Raw genomic sequence first — 12,303 nt, forward strand, 5'->3', positions numbered from 1 at the left:
CATTGAGAAAGCGGCTCTTTTACTCGGCGTGATCATTTCACGCTTCCCCCCGAAGCCTTTTTTCCACCTAAAGCGTTTAGTTGCAGCTGACTGAGCACTTGCAGGGAGTGCAATAGGGAGCGGAAGGGTCGAATTATTTCAACCTACAAGTCGCCCCAAAAGTAGGGGACAAAAAAAAAGGGGGGGGGGGAGAAAGGGGGAGAGAAGAAAACTGCCCCAGAAAGGGAGAGAGATAGGGAGAGGGAGAGAGAGAGAGAGAGAGAGAGAGGAGGAGGAGGAGAGGGAGACGCTGGAAAAAAGTTTTTGATCTTTTCCTTTTTTCTCCCTCCATCGCCTCCCCCTGTTCTAACCGAGTAACATGGACCAGGGGCCCAAGAGTCCTGCGCTGCGGCTGGGAAGAGCAGGTAGGGTCGCGCCGTCTCACTCTGGCTATATTTTTGCTCTCATCAAGAGCTAGAACTCATCTGCTTATCTAGTGAACTTGTGCTTTTCTTGCTTTTTAATTTTATTTACGACAAAACTTTTAAACTGACGTTAAAGTTTAGCTTTTTACAAACGTTTCTTTAAAAAAAAAAAACTTGCTCTAAAGCCGTTCCAAGTTATTAAACTATTACAAAAACTATACAAAAGTTTCTGGAGTTGATCTCTGCAATGAAACACTCCGTAAACTTTTGTGCTAACTTTGAAGTGTAAAACGTGCTTTACTTGCAATGTTTTCTCTCAAGTTTGTGACTTTTGTGGACAAGTGCAGAAACGTTTAGTCTTCGTGTTGCTGTCTTTTAGAAATTCCTTAGGCTTCATTTAAAGAGATAAAGAAGATAAAAAAAATGTGCCTGAGTGCTGTCGGTTTATAATTTTGCTTCTTTAAAAGATATGTTTTGGTGTTTATTTGCTATTTTGTATTTATTATTATTTTCGTCATTTGCTGGCATAGAAGGAAAAGTGGCTGAAGTTGCTGGGTTTGGGTGGCATTGAGCTTCAGGTCATCTCCACGTGTTGGTCAATCACCTGATGGGGTTAGCTTAGTACCGAGTGGGTGATTAGAACTGAAAGGCAACGTGGATTTGCGCAAGATCGTGGTCCCTGTGTATCTCCACGTCTCACAAATGTGTGTAAAATGCGTCTTGTGAGGGTGGCCATGTGAGATATTTGTTTTTCTAGTTTGTTAAACAGAAGTTGGCGTCTCTGGTCGTTTCAGTCAAATGCAAATCTCTAAAGGATGTGAACTCGACTCTTTCCTTCGTGTCTCCATTATTTTATTCAACAGGTTAATCTCCTATAGGCCTATTCATAAAACAGCAGGGTCTGGTACAGCAATGGATCAGGCCATCGACCTTGTTATGGCACCCAATGGATATCACATCATTTCATATTGCTGCCCGCTGTGTCTGCATTGATAAAACGTCGTTTGTCATTAAGAAACTGTGGGTAGGTGATCAGCCTCTTTGAACGGGCTCCACGCAGCTTTTTTTCCTCCAGAAAAGCAACATCTGCTTTCATGACCCCTCCTTTTGCCTGTTAGAAAGAATATTGAAATGTACGCTCACAGATTTAAGACAGCTGTTGAATAACATTTTTAATAGAGGTTCAGACTGCAGTTAATGCTGTTTTGCGCATTCATTTATACTATATTGCGTCAAGGAGGACTTTTGAGAGCATGGCACTTTGTCTTGAAATAGAATTTTTTTTTTTAATCTTGGAGTCACCCTTCTTTGAAAATTTCTCTACAGATGATGCCACTGCTCTGTAAGACAAGCCAGGGCTCCTCTGCAGTCTTTTGTGGAGTGGGCCTAGCCCCTGATAAACGGTGAAAACGATGGGATTTGTAGCAATTGGATGATAGCCTTTTAGCCACTGAGGAAATCAGAGTTTAAAGGAGGGCCCCTCCCATGCTGATGTGTAAAGTCTTCTGGGCCCGGGGCCTGTACCTACGGCCTCTCCATGTTTCCTCTCACTTTAAGATACGTGCCTGGAGTACAAAGGAGAATCAATGGGGAAGAACATGAATCTAGAAAAGCTTCTGGTAGTGCGTGAAAGAGAAAAGCTCGATTCTTTCCATTTAGCTTGGCTGTTATTTCTGTGAATTATTATTAAAACAACAACAACAACAACACGCAAGGCATTTATCTGTCTTATAAGACATTTTCAACACTCGTATATGATGTTAGCTCCCCTTGGCCTGTCTTCTGTCCACAGTAAAATACAGGTGTATTGAGAGTAATACGACCCACTCAGTGATATCGTTTCTCTGCGTATATTCTTCTGCGTCATTCTCTACCAGCCTGTTTTTATGCAGGCGCCTCGGAAACCCAGTGAACTGCTCTGCACTACTCTGACCATTCAAGCTTCAGCTACAGGATTTGTGTTTTCCAAAAGTCAAAGCTGACACGCCACCGTATAAAAGTTGTTGACCAAAACGCTCACTAAACTGTGCAGAGTACACTATGTGATGCACAACCGATACCATGAAAATGGAAGAGAGAAAGAAGTGAGGCAGGGGAGGGGAGGGAGAAAGACAACCATGACCTCACATGGCGTAGCCTGCTTTAGCTTTGACCTCAAGTGCCCCATCATAGTAGAGAAACTAGGCTGATATACGGCCATGAGGCCTTTCTATTCCACCTGGCAGATGACAGACTGGTCTTTACTTGCATTATGAAAGAGCCAAATGATTACAAATAGGACCATCTGATCGGGCCTGTGGGTGGGACAAGCAGTCTCAGCGATTTACCTGCTTGGCACACGGTCGAGTTCCACCCCGGGAAGTCCAAGACGGTTCACTCTCTAGTCCATATATTTTATTTATTAGTTATGACTTTTATATTTTATAAGCAAATGAAAACTTAAGAAGAGATACGGGAGCTTTCTCATTATGTTTACAGTCAGCGGGCGTGTAATAAACGAGCTGGTGGAGTTAACATGCGCTATTAATTTTTCATTGCCTTTTCGTTTTGAGGCTCGGGCGTAAAAAAGCAAAACAGCCGAAGCCTTCTTGGCGGATAGAGGGAAAAGGGGAGAGCAGGAGTGAAAGGGGGGAACTCCTAAACAACAACAGTGGGTTCAATTTGCCTCCAAATGATTAGCACAACTCCACCACATTCTTACTAACGTTTAAAAAAGTCTACAAACCCTTCATCCTTCTCCTCCTCTTCTTCTTCCTCCTCCACCACTACCACCCTCCCATCCTCCCGTTTCCAGCAGTGGAGAGGTAATGAAATATGGTAATGGATTTGGATCCCCGGATTAAAGTCGTCCTACCCTGATTGAAGTTTTCTCCAAATTTCAAACCCTAAAGCAACAACAATTTGTATACATGATTGATTGTGTTTGGATTTTTTAATTGCTTATGTATTTAATTTGCAAATCGGAGAGACAAGAGCGACGGCTGTAATTTACTTCTGTGGGGAGAGAAGCGCTCGTGTCTATATCTCAGTAAATAAAAACAGACTGGGTGCAGAAGGAGAACGGATTCAGTGACAGAAATATGTAAAGTATCATATGGCAGGTTTTGTTTTTGAGTCTTTGTTTGGAGACCCCTCCAAGATAGCAAAATAACCTGCTCCGCCAATACAATATATATTACGAATTTACTACTAGTAGTTTATATTTATATAGAAAGTAAAATGAGATATTGTCATATTTTAAAACTAGGTTCATTTAGGCCTATTTTAAACGTCACGAGGCCAGGAGATTTTTTTTTCCACTCTTGGTCCCACTTCAGAGAATTTTCAGTATTATCAGCGGTCCCCTGCTTTTCGACATTTTGTTTCGTCTTGTGGCCTAAATTCAGGCCTGAGGTGTAGGTGGCAAATCTAAATATCAAAATTAAAAATATTACTACTACTTCTTTGTGTTTTAATTTTTTTTCTATTTTAATGTTAAGAAAAATGCAAGGCTAAAAACAGAATGAGGCTCGTCTGCTGTCTGTCGTGTTTTTCCACGAGGCCTCATAACTGATGAATACTCAGCAAAGAGATGTGAAATATGAATGAGGATTAGCGTGGATCCTGAAAACAGGGTCTACTTTCAGTGGATTAAAGAACAGAGACGTGGAATCAATGGAGATTCATGAAAACGTATTTTGTGTTTTGGATGTCTGGGTTAGTGAAACAGACAAAAAAGAATAGAAAGAAAGAAAATGTTTGATATGCAGTAATCCCGTGCTGGGATTATTGTTCTTCCTGTTTTAGGAGATATTTTGGTCCTTCTAGGCCTTCACTGGTCTACTTGGAGGACTTAACTTAAGGTATGTTCATGGTAAAGTTCCTGTAGGCCACGTCTTGTCTTCGTGTGTATGTGTGTGCACCTGCATGCGCGTAAGGGGGTGTTGCCCAAGGTTGAACGCCCCCTCGTGGTTAGTTCCGCAAACATCCCATACAGAGGAGCCAGTCTAACCAGAAAGCAAAACCCCAAAGCCTCCAAGCTTCCAGTTTTTCAGAAAGATTTCTGAAACAGCGTCAAAATGTGTTATTTTTCATTTTAGGGATAACTTTTTATTTTCTAGTTATGCTGTACTTGAGTTTACATGAGCTCTCTGGGCTGATGCGCGCTTTAAAATGAGCAGAAGTGCAGATCATGAGAGGAGCAGAGGAAAGACGCTAACAACTGCAAATCAAGAAATCTGCTAATCTAAAAAATTAAATAGACTCAATCATATCACAAACTGACCTTTTCCATAACTGTGCATTGCCTTGAGGTACATCGAGCTCGTAGGTCTTTTGAGGATAAGCTTGACAGGTAGGCAGAATAACCTAAAGACTGTTGTGGTTGTTGTTTAGGTCTCCATTGTGACACTGACTTGACAGATTGTAACAAAAGCCGCATGCTTAGTGATGCTGTTAGACGGGCAGAAATGACTTGTGCGATTCTGCCTCCTGTTTAAGTGTCTGTGAATGACTGTACAAATATATCTAATCAGAGGGGTTTATGTGCATGCGGCACATATGCACCAAAACGATTAAATGTCTAGACACAGGAAGAAGGGAAATAACACTTTTTAATTTGGCTCATGCTTTAGGCTATTTGCTTGGTTAATATTACCGGAGCGAGGCTTCGATATGCCCTCTCAAATCAGGTGGGACGAGCGCGTATTGAATCCCCTCTTGTAGTTTGGTGAGTAAACGCGCAGCTCGCGAATTGCTTTTCGTAAAAACCGACATCCGTTTGGATCCGCGATCAATTAGGTAATGAGTGGGAATGCATGTTTCATATGTTTTCTCCCAGTTGTCCCCCTAGCTAAAGATTTATAGCATTGTGCTGAAGGAAGAGGGAGGAAACAGAGAAAGTATGCAGGGCCAGTTGTTTTCAAAAACACTCTGACTTTGGTAGACCTGTGCTTACGTGAATATAAAGATTTTATTTATTTTAGTTTTTTATTTTTTTTATTTTTATTTTTTACTCAAACGCGTTTCCCAGAAAGGCTGTGGGCCTATGAATTTTGTCCACTTACAGCTACAGTTACTCATGCAACAGAAAGATGGACACTAGCTATTTAAGTTCTTCAGCATCCCTTCATTTATAAAAGCCTGCTGCAACTAAGCCTCATTTTTAGTAATACTCAATTAATTAGCCATTTAATATTGACATGAATAAATTGAGCGCAAATGGGTATAAAGGCATTAGGTTTTTTTTACTTCGTTAATTGAAATTAAACATATGATCATCTACTCCCCGAGCCGGGCGTCCCTTCGCTGAGCCTCACCATTGGCTGACGCGTAAATCTGCGGGGCGTCATTGGTCTACGGGATTCGCTCGAGCCAATCGCCACCCTCCCCCGCCCGATTCTATCTGGGGCTGGCGGTGACGTGTGGCTCGCGCTCACGCTGTGATTGGCCAGATTCCCTGTGAGTGACGGGCAGCTGGCCGGCGCGTGTAGGTTAGGGTTCCAGGGGGTTGGGAGCGCGGGCGCTGTCCGCAAGAGACCAGGTCCTGAAACTCGCCGTGCGCCACCGCGGATGCTGGGCGCAGGCAGCTTTCTATTGTATAGTTAAAGAAGCCCGTTTATGTACAGACTTGAATCGCAGTCTGTGGCGTTTTTTGTGCTTTGAGCGCGGAGAAAAGTAGATCGTTTTTTCCCTTAAATTTCGGAGAGAACTGTTTTTCTTCTCCGGCGCGAAAGAAATCAAAACTCACGCACAAGCCCGCATCTTCGTTTGTGCAGGGTTCCTGGTCAGCAAGGAGGAGGAAGGAGAAAGAGTGACCGAGGGCTGAGTGCTGCCTTTCGTTCCTTCAAACAAGGCAACAGATATCAAGTCATCTTCAGTACCTTCTGTTGAGAAAGAGGGAGAGCGCGTCCCCCCACACCCTCCTCCTGTGCACTTTTTCTGTATTTTACTTTTCTTTTTGGGGGGATGTGAATCTTCAAGATGTGAGCACTTATCCGCTGTCTTTCATGGTTTTTTATGTTGATGGGAGATAACCGAGTTTTCCAGTAGAAGCAACCGAGGACGACTTATCGCAAGAAGCAATGTGCAAAAAAGAACTTGGGACAAAATACAGCCGCGAGTGGATCTGTAACGAATATTTTTGTCTTTTAAAAGCTCTTTTTAATGTTTGTCTTTTTAAATATTTCTGAACAGACTGAGAGGAGAAAGTTCAGCCTCCGCCGGGTTAGTCTCAGTTCAGGGGTCACGGCCAGCGGACCGAGAAGGAGAGAAAGGAGGGAAGGCTACTTTGTTTATTTTGCGTATTTATTTTTTATTTTTTGGCAAAACTTTTAACATTACCTCAATATTTTTACGACCCGGGACTGGTGCAACTTGGTGATAATGAGAAGCTGAAGGAATGAAAGCTTACGCCGTCGTCTCCCTCCTCTGGTTTAGGAGACGCCAGAATAGACCCGCTGTTGTGTCCCATCCCCATGAGGAGGGGGCCCATCTTTGATTCATATTTTTGAGGCCGGTTCTTTCTTCCCCATCCAACTGCAAATCCTCCATTTTCGATGTTTTAATATCGTTGTACCAGTTTATCACAAAGTGTCGCCTTGCCAGCATCGTATTTTATTTTTTAATCAAGAAGAAGAAAAAAGTTCCCTCTTTTAAAGGGAAACAGGCGCTTTTCATTCATTGGAGGTCACGGTCTTTCAGTAATATTGGCCGACTGAAGCGAGGAGTCCGTTGGCATTTTTTTTAAAGACTCGTAATAGCTCGCTGGGGCCCTCCAGCCCCATCTTTCCGATGGAGATTCACTGTAAGCACGACCCGTTTGCGGCAATGCACAGTAAGTGTATGCGTTTATAATTTCCTTCATCTGCATCTGCCCTGAACTGAACTGTCTCCCAGACCGACAGCTCTGCGTGCATGTGCAACAATAACAGCAAAGAGTAAAAAAAAAAAATAATAATAAAAATAAAAAGCATAATTCGAAGAATTGAAATGTCGATTTATTTGTAAGAATATATACAAAAACATATGAAAACGTGTTTTTTTGTTTTGTTTTATTTAATTTAAATAGGAGCTCCCGATTTCGGAGAACTCAAAAAACAAAACAAAACAAACATTTTAGGCATTTTCTTTTTCAAATACAAAAAGTGTTTAATATTGGATTGTTTGAAAGTACTTTACAAATATGTTGCGCACGCGTATCTTTAGGCTGCTTGTTATTCTTTCTTATTATTATTTGAAAAAATCAATTATAAGTGACTTTACAATGTGGATATTTTCTCAGTCTTTAAATATGGACAGAAAACATTTACAAATCTTATATCTTATGAAATTATACATTTTTTTGTATTACTTACCTTACCAATTGTTTCTTACAATTTAAAGCTGGATCATTTTTCATAAATGTGCATATTAAAATGTTAAGTAAGTGTAAATCGACATGAGTTTTGGGTAGAATGAGGAGCTGAGGGGATTTGTGAATCGTGTGATGAAATGCAGGTTGCGCACATTGTGTCGGATTTGATGTTTTGTGGGAGATGGTTTGCTGTGCTTCCCTCTTTTGAAGCGAAGAAGTTCAGGGGTCAGAGAGGGTCGGGGAGAGGGAAAGAGAGAGAATGGGAGAGAGTGGGAGAGAGAGAGAGAGAGAGAGAGAGACTGGGGTAACAAAGCATGACTAAAAGCTGAACCTGATCCACAAACAGTAACCGCAGTGTTTCTGCACATAACCAGGTTAGACTGCACTTCACACACACACACACACACACACACACACACACACACACACACACACACACACACACACACACACACACACACACGGATCCGGGAGATTTTGAGATTTTATGCGAGTACCTACAAAAACTAAGCCCTCGTTTTTACCACACAGCAGGACACAGTTTTATGTAGCTCAGTGTCTTGCTTGAGGACACCTCAACAGAGTAGCTGTATATATATATATATATATATATATATATATATATATATATATATATATATATATATATATATATATATACACACACACACACACATATATGCAGGGGAAGGCTGTGCAGAAGGAGGGGGATCAACTTTTGGTCACTCAGTCGTGACATGGCGGAGCCTGCTTTGTTTTTTCGGTTCATTTTCCCCTCTCCAAAAATGTGCTGCTGCGCACCTGTGCGTATTTATGAAGAAAGAGTCAAACAGTGATAATAACAAAAAAAGAAGAAAGTCTTCTGCTAATATTAATCATTCTGAATTTGAGCACAAAACCTCTGCTGTAATTATAAGCAAAATGTCAGGTTTATTACAGTGTGCACTGAAACTACTGCAGTGTTTTGTATTTAGAGTGTTAGGCAGTAAAGACTGAAGGCTGATGCTCAAAAAGACGTTTAAACTGTTAAATTCGTTTGGTTTTTTTTGCAAATTTGCATAAAAAATGTCACCCCCTAAATCAGCAGGCTGCACGGTGGCAGTACATGTTGTGTTTTCTCTTTACACTCAAAAGTCAAATAAAGCGTCCTACAAGCGTTTCAGCGTGTGGCTAATAGATTATGCGTTATATTGCACTTTAGTCCCGGAGAGAAGCCGTGTTATGTGACTGACATAGTTTCCCACGGTGTGTTGCTCTGTGGGATTTAAAAAAAGAAAAGAAAAGAAGAAGAAGAAGGAGAAAAAAAGTGCTGCACACACGTATCCAAAAGCTAGAACGAATCACGTTTCCTCTTCCCTGCCGTTTCAGCAAAGCCAATGATCCGCGGTGCTGATGGCAGCGGCGGGGCTAAAGCTATATATGTCAAAGCGCGGAGACGCTTTAAAACGATTACACCTAAAAATGTCAAAGGTAGAGAGAGAGAGAGGTCGGGAGGAATCGACTGTGACGCGTGGAAATGTTGTTGGGAGAGTTTGGATGTGCGCTCCATGCCAGTGTTGGTGTGCGTGTGTGCGTGCAAACGGGTGTGTAGGTGTACTTCACCTCATCAGGAAGTCTGTGAAGCATACGGCCACAGACTTTTAAATTTAAAGCAGAGGCAATAACACACGATCCTAAAGTTTCATGTGTTATTGTGAGGGCGTAACAAGTGCGTGTTCGTCCCAAAAGCCTTTCCCAAATATTTTATTTGACAAAAATCGGAGGTTTTTCACCTACACGGCTGACACTTATAATTAATATTATTTTTCTTGCTATTATTTTTGCTTAAAATCTCATTCCCTACAATCATTTGCCTTACACACTTTTATAACGATGATTGAAACGTGAATAGCCCACATATGTGGCTCATAACAAGCCTGAGCACTCACTAACTTTAAAGAGTTATTTCTACCACGAGCAACACCATAAAATAGGGATATTTAAAATATCTATACCAGGTAATTGTGATGGTAATGAGTTGAATTTCATAATCACGCATTGTAATGGTAATAGAGGCATGCTGAATATTAAGTAGGCGAGGCCGTGGCCTACCGTAGAGACTCGCGAGTTATAGCGTAAAGAAAATATAGATCTGACTTTCTAATGTAGAGCTACACTGAGCCGGAACAACAGCAAAGAAATGTGGAAAAAATGGATTAATCTTAATCCAACAGATCGACTCAGACGCCATCGTCATAATCAGTGTCCGCTGCAAATATGAAGTTTACTTTAAATTATTTAGTTTTGGGGGACTTTTTCCTCTGTGAGTTTCTTTGAGCCTCGATTCTTCCACCAAATATTAATTATCCCTCTGTTCACGTAAAGAAAATACAAAATAGCACTATACGTCCAAAACGCCCGCCTGGCACATCTCACCGATCTATCCACTGTTTGCTCAAGGAAATTTGCTTCATCTGTATTCTCGCAGGCGACTTTCCAAACAGGTTTTCGGCCTAAAGTAATTTCTAGTTGTTTTTTTTCTTCCTTTCTTCCCCCTCTAAGACAGGGAGCGGAGAAAAGAGAGAGGGGACCGGTGGCGTTTTGTCGTGATTTCTCTTTTGCTTTATTTTTGAGTCGTCAGGCCGTGACGGCCCAGATGAGAGATGAGAGAGAGAGCTATGTGGACAGAGGGAAAGAGAGAGAGTAAGAGAGACACTGAGGAATGTGGCTGGAAGAGAGAGACAGAGAGCCTAATGGACCTTATTTTCTGGATGGGGGAGCGCGAATATATTCTGCTTTATCTTTGTATTTCCCCCTCCCGGAAACAGTGAATCAATCAAACGTTTAAGGTGGCGCTGGGTTCTTAAGGCAGCTCCTATAAAGGGTAAATAAATAAAATACAAGAGGGATGCATAGTGACCGCTGGTCCCCTGGCAGGGTGAAAATGAAGCTGCTGTCTCTGCCAACACCCCCACACTACCACCACCTCTGGAGACTTCAGAGGTTCAGTAGAAAGATATTTAAAAGCCAAGGCTAGTAATTTGGCAAAATCTTCATTCTGCAACAAAGTCTCCTGAGCTGCTGATTGAATTTCTGTGAGCAAGTGGTTAATTTGCTTGGTCAGAGGGATGAATTACTGGCATCTGTCAGTAAACCCACCCAGCTGTGGGAACATCAGCCCGGGTTTCTTCTGTAATTAGTTTTAAGGACAAGAAAGGAAATCATTTCTTCTAAAATTAGGAGAAACTTCCGAGTTCTCTTACTCGGCCTTGCTCTGGGCTAGCACCGTTCACCTCTCCAGCCTGATGCCTAAACATGGCATATAACCCTCTGAAATGAGAACTTGTACAGCGTATTCAGAGAATTACGCTACTGAGGCCGAAAAAACAAATGCTTTTATAGATTTGCGTTTCTCCCTATCAGTATTTATGGGCTTAGAAAAATAAATTTCAAACACATAATCCACACAGCCTACCCCAAGAATGGTGAGAGTCTGAACGCCTAATACCAACAGTAAATACACAGATAAGTGAATAAATAGTTATCGGGAGGTTTTTGTAGGTCACAAGTCATTCCTCTCCATCTCTTTACAAAGCAAGGCGTATTTCATGCCCTGGCCCAGATAGGAAGGGTGAAAGGAACCATTTCATTTACTCTTATCTGAGGAAGGGGGAGGGAGGGAGAGCGAGAGCGAGGGAGCGTCTTCTCTGCAGATACCTTTGGTCAGGAGGAAGTAGCGCAGTAGGCTTCTATAAACCATTCTAGAAAAAAACCTTCTTTTATTCCTTGAGAGGTTATAGGAAATAATAATAAAGAGAGGAGGAGGAGAAATGCATTTACACATTTAGACAACCTTATAAGGTATTCACAGAATGTCAAAAAAGAGTCAGAGAGCTGACTTTCTCCAGTGGAGGTCAGCTGACTCTTTCTTGCTTTAAGGAAGATCTGAAACTGTACGTGTTTGAGATGTCTCTGCGAATGCTGTACAGGACTGGGCAGTGAGTATTCCCAGTAAAGTCTTAGTAGATCAACAAATTGATCCCTTATTACAAAAACAGTAGGGTCAGGGGTGCCCTGTAGGCTCCAGGAGGGTCAACTGACTGCCTATGAATGACTATGAGCAGGCTCGTCTCTTCTACTTAAATTCTGATTATGAATTTTCTGATAAATACATAAAATCTGTTCACATGTTTTACAAAACATATGGTTGGGAAGTTTACTGGAGGAATTAAGGGTGATAAAGGGGGCTATGATGTTGTTCAAGTTATGTAGCCCACCGGAGCAAATTTGTAAATTGTGATTTTGGATGTTTTAATTAAATAAATCTAGTTCCATTTGACTCGTTGCTGTGTATGCTTTCAAGAGCAATAAGTTCACAGTACCCGTTAGTATGAAAAAAGCCTTTGAAAGCCAGAAATGTCCTTAATGGGAAATAAAACAGAGCACACTGAACAGTTGTGAGGTACAAATTCTTATTTTGGAAAATAAAATAGATAATAGACATCAAGAACTCATGAAGAGCTTATCACAAGGATAAAACACGTTTCTTATTTCAGGTGAATGGTCCTCTTCATTCAGCCACTGCTA

General features: G+C 41.6%; 1 protein-coding gene across 1 annotated transcript in view; it reads left to right on the forward strand.

Moving 5' to 3' along the window:
- The first annotated feature begins 279 nt into the window (after positions 1 to 279).
- The window catches only part of pax5 (paired box 5), a 56,728-nt gene continuing 44,704 nt past the window's right edge, over positions 280 to 12,303 (forward strand). Inside the window, exon 1 of the mRNA XM_085459399.1 lies at positions 280 to 404. Within this exon, the coding sequence (XP_085315525.1) occupies positions 359 to 404 (46 nt within the window). The 5' untranslated portion in view covers positions 280 to 358. The remainder of the gene's footprint in view (positions 405 to 12,303) is intronic.

This window comes from Copadichromis virginalis, linkage group LG6, assembly GCF_057382275.1.
Source record: "Copadichromis virginalis isolate Kocher_CV1m ecotype Utaka linkage group LG6, C_Virginalis_male_GT1.1, whole genome shotgun sequence".
Taxonomy (NCBI): domain Eukaryota; kingdom Metazoa; phylum Chordata; class Actinopteri; order Cichliformes; family Cichlidae; genus Copadichromis; species Copadichromis virginalis.